The 9549-nt window shown below is 40.9% G+C and overlaps 1 protein-coding gene across 2 annotated transcripts; it reads left to right on the forward strand.

The window, feature by feature from the left end:
- The first annotated feature begins 1331 nt into the window (after positions 1 to 1331).
- Positions 1332 to 9146, forward strand: LOC124653636 (DNA topoisomerase 3-beta). 2 transcript variants are annotated; one of them, XM_047192703.1, is made up of 16 exons: positions 1332 to 1403; positions 1496 to 1552; positions 2443 to 2546; positions 2875 to 2968; positions 3422 to 3521; positions 3969 to 4212; positions 4663 to 4825; positions 4902 to 5021; positions 5432 to 5546; positions 5812 to 5866; positions 5941 to 6216; positions 6377 to 6545; positions 6630 to 6758; positions 6930 to 7142; positions 7687 to 7866; positions 8276 to 9146. In XM_047192703.1, the coding sequence occupies exons 1-16, from the start codon at positions 1383 to 1385 to the stop codon at positions 8909 to 8911; spliced, it is 2676 nt and encodes an 891-aa protein (XP_047048659.1). In that variant the 5' UTR covers positions 1332 to 1382; the 3' UTR covers positions 8912 to 9146. The 2 variants fall into 2 exon arrangements, with proteins under 2 accessions (XP_047048659.1, XP_047048660.1); XM_047192704.1 differs by lacking the exon at positions 5812 to 5866 and having other exon boundaries at positions 1333 to 1403; positions 5432 to 5511.
- Positions 9147 to 9549: the final 403 nt, after the last annotated feature.

Genomic DNA, 9549 nt, shown 5'->3' on the forward strand with positions numbered 1-9549 from the left:
CTGATGGGGGAGCTTGGTGGCCAGCAGTGATGGAGCTAGAACATCAACCATGTGTAGTCATGCTAAAGTTGTGTAGTTAAATACATGTATTTGTATAATTTTATTATTATTTTTTACACATTTTAAGCTTGTATCACCAAAAAACTATGTAGTCAAATGACTACACAACCTTAGTGTGGCTCCGCCACTGGTGGCCAGCACGGTGGAGGGCCTAGTCCTACTCCACCTGTCTACTTTCCTCCCCCTGGCATACTAGATGACTATTGCGGTAGTTGGTCTCGATCCCATGTCCGCTGAGGACGACCGACTGTCAGTACATTGCGGGGGCGCTAGTGGAAGGATGTGAACGACTTCTTCCTTAGGTCTCGACGGCTAGGGGCCTCGGTGAGTTAGATGGAGTCTTTGCAAAAATCATCGAAAGGCTTCGGCCAATTCCGACAGTGAAGAAGACATCCACAGATGTTGTTCACGTCCTTGGAGGCGTGGCCACGATGCCAATCCGGTTGATTGCCTTCTGGTATGCACTTATGTTTCCCCTATGACTTGAATCATATTCGTGTTCCTCCTTGAACTACCCGTTCAGCAATGAATTGCTCCAATTTGGCTCGACTTCTTCTAAACGGTTTGCTTTTCGGATTGTCTAACCACTCCTGAGCACATGCGGTAGTCGGAGTCGGTACCTGCCACAGGGGGTTACCGGTGTTTTCACCAGCCAATTGACAGCTCGATTGCTAGGGCAAAGACATAGGTGTTTATTGGTGTGGGTGTCGGAGCTTCCTCGAAAGCTATGCACGACCATGTCCCGTGCTGACAACGACGACGCGCGCGAGGGCCGTTTCCCTTCATGGAAAGGTAGTCATTAAGTTTTTCCCTTTGAACCTGGAGTTTTGTCTTCTCACTAGTCCAGTTAGCTGGTGTCCGGGCCGTTGGTGATCCTCTGCGTGCCAAGATGTGGAGAGGTGCCTATCTGATCTGGTGGAGTTCATCGATGTGGCGCCTTGGTGCTTGAATGTTTAAGTCGAGCTCCCACTGTTTAGTTGAAGACTTGAACTTCTTGTAAAGTTCTAGTAGATCGAAGCTTAGGCATGATCTCCTTGCTCTCTTTCTCAACTTTGTCTTTATCTTTTCACACCTTTGCTTGTATCTTTAGATGGTTTTCCTACTTTTTCTTTTGTTTTTGCTGTTTGCCATGTAGACGTGTTGTTATAATCCGAGGCTGTTAATGGTTTTATTAATTTAAAGTTGAACTCATTTCGAGTTTTTCTTATGAAAAAACATTTCGCCGAACGCAACCACACCACCGGGTGTGAGTATGACACGCACAGATCCACTCAAGGCCCGAACCCCTCTGCTGCGCTGCGTCCTCCTCTTGCTCCCTCCCCATGGCGCCCAGGGTTTTAATGGTAAGTGCCCGCCGCCGCCGCCGCCCGGCTTACAGCGGCGCCGTCATTGATGGCGACCAAACCTTCTCACGCTCGGACTGCCGTCTATGCAGGTGGCGGAGAAGCCAAGCATCGCGCTCTCCATCGCCTCCGCCCTCTCCGGCGGCCGCGTAAGTCTCCCTCCCTCCCTCTCCCCCGCGCCGAATCCTCTCGCGACCAAGGATATTTTCGCTTCCTGGGGCCAGATTTGGCGGTAGTTTTGACTCGAATTCGACGACAGTGTCTTGGGGGCGAGCCCCAGCGGCAAGTTTTTGGTTCACAGAAGCGCAGGTTTCCCCCCACCACCACGAACGCTAGTTGTAGGTTGTAATGGCTCGGTGTTTGGACTTCGGAGTATTTTGATGAGGTCGTTGACACTGTTAGAGGTCATTGTCTCCGTAGAGTAAGGCTGGTCATAGTGCATAGCATCATATACTAGTATCATGCATATGATACTTGTCTATGATACTATCTCTATAGTGTGTGGTATTATAGTGTAGTATCATAAACTTGTAAATTTATTATTTTGTAGAATCCCAATGTAAATCTATGTACAAGATCTATTTGGTATTTATTTTTCTCGTAATGTGCGCTATGATACAGTATCTACATATGTTACTCTAATCCTATCTCTCCTCATTAATTAGATGCCACATCATCATTTTTGTGGGCCTAGGATGCATGATACTACCTATGATACTAGCACTATGGCCAGCTAATAGCTAGTGAGATTCAGGGTACGCTATAGAGCTGATAGGATTGGTTGCAGTTGCGCTGTCACGGGAAATTATGCCTCTTAATGCTCTCATTCTGCAAAATGAATCGAACTTGGGCCAAAATAAATAAATCTGTAGTGAGGCGATCATCACTTCGGGCATGAAGGGGCTATGCGCATTTCGGGTAGCTCCTGCCACGCTGCATATGTGGGCTGTATCATGGTGGCTCCAAAGCAAGTACTAACTATTCGGTGATGTAACATTTCGCTTTCACTGCGCATCTCAAAATTGTCACATTTGGGCAGATGTCTACACGCAAGGGAAGTACCGATGTCCACGAGTTTGATGGGATGTTTCAGGGATCTCATGCATCTTTCAGAGTGACATCAGTCATCGGGCATGTCTTCAGGTCCTGCATTTCTCCTTCAGTTCTTTCAAGAACTTTGGTTACAGTAGCATCACTTGATGCAGTAGTTCTAGTCCATGCCAGTTATGACCTGCGCAATGCATTTGAATGCATGTGCGTACGCTTTCTTCATATCAGTCTTGATACTTACAGACATGAATACATGGTGGACCACCGCATATCTGCAGAGTTGATTCCTTAAATAAATAAATAAAAAGTAATTATTCCACTTCAGCTGAATCAACATTGCAGTTGCCCACTACAGTACTAATTACCTTGGACAGTAAGATCTTTTATGTGCATTTTTTACTCAATGTCTTGTCTTCTGCAGTGTTGATTTTCCACCTGCATATCAGAACTGGGAAGGGACTGATCCCATGGACCTTTTTAATGCTCCAGTCCTGAGATCTGAGTGCAACCCAAAGGTAATGCATTCCTCTAAAACTCTAATTAGCGAATACAACTCAGTTAACAACAGGACCCGGGAGTAGTCAAACAAAACCAATCATGTAAGAACAACTTCAGTCAGTTCTACGTATATATTGCACATTCATACATGAGTTCTACTTCATCTGTAGATGGTACAATCGTAGATCTACTGCCAAGTTTAGCTGACTCTCGGACATTCTATTTCATCTTTTCTCTATAAGTGACTTGGCTTTTCGACATAGTTTCTACTTTCAAGAATCTAAACCGACAAATTTCCTGTCCTACTGCAAAAGAACTCCCAACTGTAGCGCTTAAAGGAAATGGTTGGTGAAATCAAGTGAAATACTGAAATGCCTATCCTTAGGTTTTATGACAATTACATACAAGCACCACCATGTCTCAAGGGTTGCCATGTCTAAATAAAGAACTGACCTATGTATCTCTTGAAGGTTCATATCCAAAGGCATCTAGCCCAGGAAGCTCGAGGCTGCACCTATTTGATACTTTGGCTTGACTGTGATCGAGAAGGAGAAAACATATGTTTTGAAGGTATAATATCCTGTTCTGGGATATATGTGCCTGTTATCATATCTACTTATGTTCTAGAAATTTGTGCAGTGTACAAAGAGCTCTACGTGAAGTTCGCTTTTCTATGATATGTAGTCTATAAAGATATAGAATAGTAATTTCAAACAACTTGACGAAGGTACAGAGAATGTCAGATCGCAAATTGCTATCTGGAATTCTGGACTATGTTCACAGCTGGATTAATTAGATTCCTTTGAATTTTTAGAAGCTATACATATTTTTGCTTTCCACTGAGGAACATCTACAATTCTGTTTAATCCTTTGCAATAATTTGGTGTACATGAGATTTTACTTTTCACTAACTAATAATTTATATGAGAACTTCTCATTCATTACTTCCATATACCCAGCTTGCTCATTCTCTCTTAGTCTGAGCAATGTAATAACAATGCTAATCGTATGTTCCAGTAATTAGTTGCACCGGGATTCCTGAAAATGAGGTGGGCAGAAGAATATTTCGAGCTAAATTTTCATCTGTTACTGAGAAAGACATATCGAATGCTATGGATAATCTTGTCTTGCCAAACAAAGACGAGGCACTGTCAGTGGAGGCTCGACAAGAAATAGACTTGAAAGTAGGAGTAGCGTTTACTCGATTTCAGACCAGATATTTTCAAGGAAAATACGGGAATCTTGACTCAAGAGTTATTTCGTGAGTTCTCTATCTCCCTTTTCGCTATACTACTTTGTTGATCAATTGCATATTAAATTATTTTTCGGACAAGAAAATACCATCTATATTCTTCAAATATCCATTGCAATATTTGTATCTATCTGTAATGTCAATGTTTATCACCTTCTCTGGGAAGTTCCTTTCGTTCAATCTCTTGATCTTTGTAACCACCTTCTCAAATGTTCTGCTTTTGATACTTTCCATAAATTTGATAGCGCAAGTAATGTAAGTATGCCTTGACTGGTTCTTTCATGTTGGAGTGCCATGTTTATGCTTTTCGTGTTTGAATGATTCATCTGGATTTAATGGAGACATTCGAATTTCTACCACTATTCACTTTTCTGTTGCTAAAGGCTTTGATGAATCCATGTTTTAAGTATCTCCTGCAGAATTTGGTCTTATGATTTAATTTTTCTTCTTCTAAATTAGGTATGGTCCCTGTCAAACACCTACACTTGGATTCTGTGTACAGCGTTATCAGCAAATTAACACATTCAAACCAGAGAAATTCTGGTCTTTGAGAACTTACATTATCAAAGACGGTGATGAAATACAGCTAGAATGGGACAGGAAGAAACTTTTTGATTTTGATGTAAGATCCCCATACCTTAGTGATTTGAGTTTATCCTTCGAAGTATTCTTGATGTGTTCGTCACTCAACTTCGTAGGTCACTGTAATGTTCCAAAAGATGGTAGCCAGTGATGGAGCTCTAAAAATAACAGATATATCAGTGAAGGAAGAGTGCAAAGCCCGCCCATCTGGTCTTAATACAGTGAATTTGCTAAAGGTGACATAGCTCTAAGATGGGCAGCTTTTTTCCTTGTTTAAGCTACAACTTAATTGGATAATGATGCTTGTATGGGCTGCCATTTCACTTCGTTGCCTAGTGCCTATAAAGTCCACTTTGTGTTTAGCTGTAAATGGTCCATTGCTCACTTCTGTTTGGACCTTAATGTTGATATTGCAATTTATATTAATGTATATGGTTAAAATATTTTGTATATTACGATGACATTAAATGGAATGTAGTACCAAGATCTGCTGTTGGATATGACCTGAGTTATACTAATCATAATGTGGACAAGGGCATCCATTTGGGTATAAAAGGGCTTCTAGGATACGCTAATTAGATAGGGTTTCTTCCTTTAGTTAAATGAATTGCATATTTTAGTGTACTGAATATTGCACTGCTCCCAGGTTGCATCAAGTGCGTTAGGCATTGGACCCCAGACAGCCATGCACTTGGCCGAACGACTTTACATTCAAGGATACATCAGGTTTCAGAAATGGGTCTCCCTTTTTTATGGAAAATGTTAGTTAATTTGAAGTTGGCATGAAATTGTTAAATTAACTCATATTAGTAAGGCCGCACTGTTCCTGCATGAACTTTCTGCGTATATCGAGTTCATATGCTGTGACATTGTTTTATTTTATGTTATGCGTCATTTAAGGGTTACCTTGCACTACTCTATGATGCCCTATGTAGTACAGGGGATAATGTTTTAAATTTCATCTGAAAATTGTGTAAAATCTATAGTCAGCCTTTTGTAGTTATGACTTACGACTTATGAGTGTAGATTGCCATCTGAGTTACAAACACTTTTTTACCACTACTGAAAGTTGCATACACAGGTGTGATTTATAGTTGATGATAATTTTTGTTTTTCCAATTTCCTGCTGAAGTTCTAATTACTATCTTTGTACAGTTATCCTCGTACAGAGAGCACTGCCTATCCTGCGTCATTTGATTTTAAAAGTGTACTGTCTGCACTAGCACATAATCCTTTGTGGCCCAATAACGTCCGGGCATTGGATGCTGGTTTTGTTAAGCCTCGTCAAGGTCATGATGTTGGGGATCATCCCCCAATTACTCCAATGAGATTAGCACCAGAAGAAGCTTTGGAAACTGATGCATGGAGGCTGTACCAGTACATATGCCAGCATTTTATTGGCACTGTCAGTCCTGATTGTAAATATACAAGGTAGTTCACGATGCCCGTGTCTGAATTTGATGCTAAATTACTTGTATTGTTGTCCCATTGGCCATCACATGCATTATTCCTGATCCTGTTATCTAAATTTATGTCTTATTCTTTTGGAATGTGAACATGTCAATTCCTTTCTGGAAAAAATGGTTTGCAGGACTGCAGTTGAGTTCACTTCAGGTGGAGAGATTTTCCGTTGTGTTGGTCACCGAGTCACGTCCAAAGGTTTTACATCTATTATGCCATGGCTTGCTGTGGGTGAGAATATTCTTCCAACGTTCAAAAAAGGAGACACAATTAGCATTCATAAGGTTGACATACATGAGGTAAGGCTTATGAGTTTGCTCACATCACCTGAGCTTGCGTTTATTTGGATGTGGATTGCTGACAAGTATTTATTCTTCTCTAAGGGAAGCACCACAGCTCCTGATTATCTTAGCGAGAGTGAGTTGATTTCTCTCATGGAGAAGAATGGCATAGGCACAGACGCATCAATTCCTGTGCATATAAACAACATTTCCGAGCGTAATTATGTCCAGGTTTGAGGTCTTTTCTATCCAGAGTTTTGACATCTTATGTACTCCCTCCAGTTCAAAATAATTGCCCCAAAATGGATGTATCTAGACATTTTTAGTGTGTAGATGCCCGCATGCCTGCTTAAATATCTAAATGCCCAATTGCCTAAATGCAGCTACCTATCTTTGTTGAAGGTAAATTCTGGAAGAAGATTAGTACCTACAGCCCTGGGAACTACCCTGATAAGAGGATATCAGTGTATTGATGCTGATCTCTGCTTGCCAGATATCCGAAGCTTTATTGAGCAACAGATTACTCTAATTGCAAAAGGCAAAGCGGACCATCTTCAAGTTGTTCAGCATGTTCTTCAACAGTTTATGAGAAAGTACTCTTATTTTGTGAAGAAGGTAGTCTATTGTGTTAATAATCTCTGAGGCTTTGATGTCTTGTCAAGTGCGTTAGGGTTTACATGTGGTGTATTGTTAAATCAGGTCAGTCATTTGCCGCCATAAGAATTGGCAATTAACGTTGCCACTATTGCCGCCATAAGAGTAATTTTGGTCTTTGGAGTAACAAAACCTCAGTTACAATGGAAATGACAACTCATTGACAAGTGCCAACCGTTGGAGTGGCAAATGATCCACTTCCCCGTGTGTTGGATTTTCTTGTTTTACTTATACATTTGCATTTGTAAATCAGTAGTTAACAAATCGTTAAAGCCATCCTAAAAAATGCTAGCAAATTTTAGTTAAAGCACAAGTGCAACGTATGATGTTCTGTCAATTTTCTAGTATTCCTAGTAAATGGTTTAAAGTACATCCATCTTCACAATGGACTATTGAACTATTCAGTGTGCATGATTGACATGGATGGTTTTCTTCTAGTTTATTCTGTGATTGAAATATCATTTTCTTCTAGTTGCTTATAATGAACTAACTGTGTTGCTTGCAGATTGAAAACATGGATGCTTTGTTTGAAGCGCAATTTTCACCTCTGGCAGACTCTGGGCGTCTATTGAGCAAGTGCGGAAAATGTGGTCGGTATATGAAATACATTTCCACTCAGCCAATGAGGATGTATTGTGTAACTTGTGAGGAGGTCTATTATCTTCCCCAGAATGGTTCCATTAAGGTGGTTACTTTACTAAATTCTCTTTCACTGTTTCTGGGTAATTATGTGTTCGTTATTTTATGGATATGTCCACAAATACAGAATCATGCCAAGACCATATTATAGACAGAATCATGCAATTCATGTGCCTTGATAGATATTTTGTTGTCAGTCAATTATAGACGGGTTGATCTTGTGTGTTTGCTGTGATTCATTGCCATCATTTGTTTCTTTTCTTCCTTTGTATATCTATTCTATTCTATACGATTTGCTGTGCTTTATTTTATGTTCACCACTTTTGTGTTGAACATAGTTACTGCATTGACTTTTGTGCTATCATCAATGATCAATCATAAAAACGCATGATATTCTTTGCCTGCCGAGGGTCAGTTCACTTATACCTGGTGATTAATTATACTATCCTTTTCAGCTTTACAAGGAAATTATTTGCCCCCTTGATGGTTTTGAGTTGCTTCTGTTCTCGATGGTGGGCCCTGATGCAAAATCTTTTCCACTATGCCCCTGTTGCTACAATAGTCCTCCATTCGAAGGCATCGACAAACTTTTCGGGGCACTCAAGCTTGATGATACTGGCAAGGTTGGGAAAGGGGCTGGCATGCCGTGCTTCCTTTGCCCACACCCGACATGCAAACAATCAATGATCACTCAAGGAGTCTGTGCTTGTCCAGAGTGTAGCGGTACACTAATTCTTGATCCAGTCAGTGCACCGAAATGGCGGCTTCTCTGCAACACGTGTAACTGCGTCGTGTTGCTCCCACATGCCGCTCACAGAATCACCACCACAGATAAGAAGTGCCCGACGTGTGAGTCAACTATCATCGAAGTTGACTTCAACAAGAAAGCTACCCCTCTTGAAGATGGAGCTACTTTGCATGAGGGTTGCATCTTGTGTGATGAGCTGTTACATTCGCTCGTTGAGATGAAGCATGGGAAGTCATTCTTCATGCGGAGAGGCAGAGGCAGAGGTAGGGGTAGAGGCCGAGGGAGAGGCAGACGGGGTAGGGGAAGACATGATGACCCTAAGATGAGCTTCAGAGATTTCTGAATTCCTTTTTTAACTTTGACCTGTAATCCTACTCTGTAAGTACATTTACTCCTAGATCGGAACCTTTCGGTTTCATATCCATACAGTGTTATCTTGTTGCTTCTAGCAAAGATTGTATGTATAGTTCATTTTTTAGAAGAAATGCAGGGATCAGTTATCCTTTTCTGATCACTTGTTCAGAAAATGTATGCGCTTCAGGATGTAGAAACCGAAATGCAAATGTCATGCTTATGCAGGAATGTTCTCAACTAAATCAGCTTTGCCTTCCTTGATCATTCCTTATGTAATAGTTGGCCTGCTCTCTTCTTCTCACATTATAGCCTTTCTGATATACTTATTTTTTGAACAACAAGCCTTTCTGATATACTAAATCGTGCTTATGCAAGAATGGTCTCAACTTCATCAGCTTTGGATTCCTGTGATCATTCCTTGATTGCAAGTTACTCCCTTTTACTTGTAAAATACATCGGGCATATCGCTTGCAGAATATATGCTGAAGTAAATGTTCGTTGAATACCGCAAGTTGCCGTAACTGTCATGTTCATTTTGAATTTATTTATATGTACCTTGACTGAAACATGAGAAAGTAAAAGCCCTGCTGCCAAACATTTTTGGTTAGATTTTCTCTCTGATTTGTG

The sequence above is a fragment of the Lolium rigidum genome, chromosome 5 (genome assembly GCF_022539505.1).
Source record: "Lolium rigidum isolate FL_2022 chromosome 5, APGP_CSIRO_Lrig_0.1, whole genome shotgun sequence".
Classification (NCBI taxonomy): domain Eukaryota; kingdom Viridiplantae; phylum Streptophyta; class Magnoliopsida; order Poales; family Poaceae; genus Lolium; species Lolium rigidum.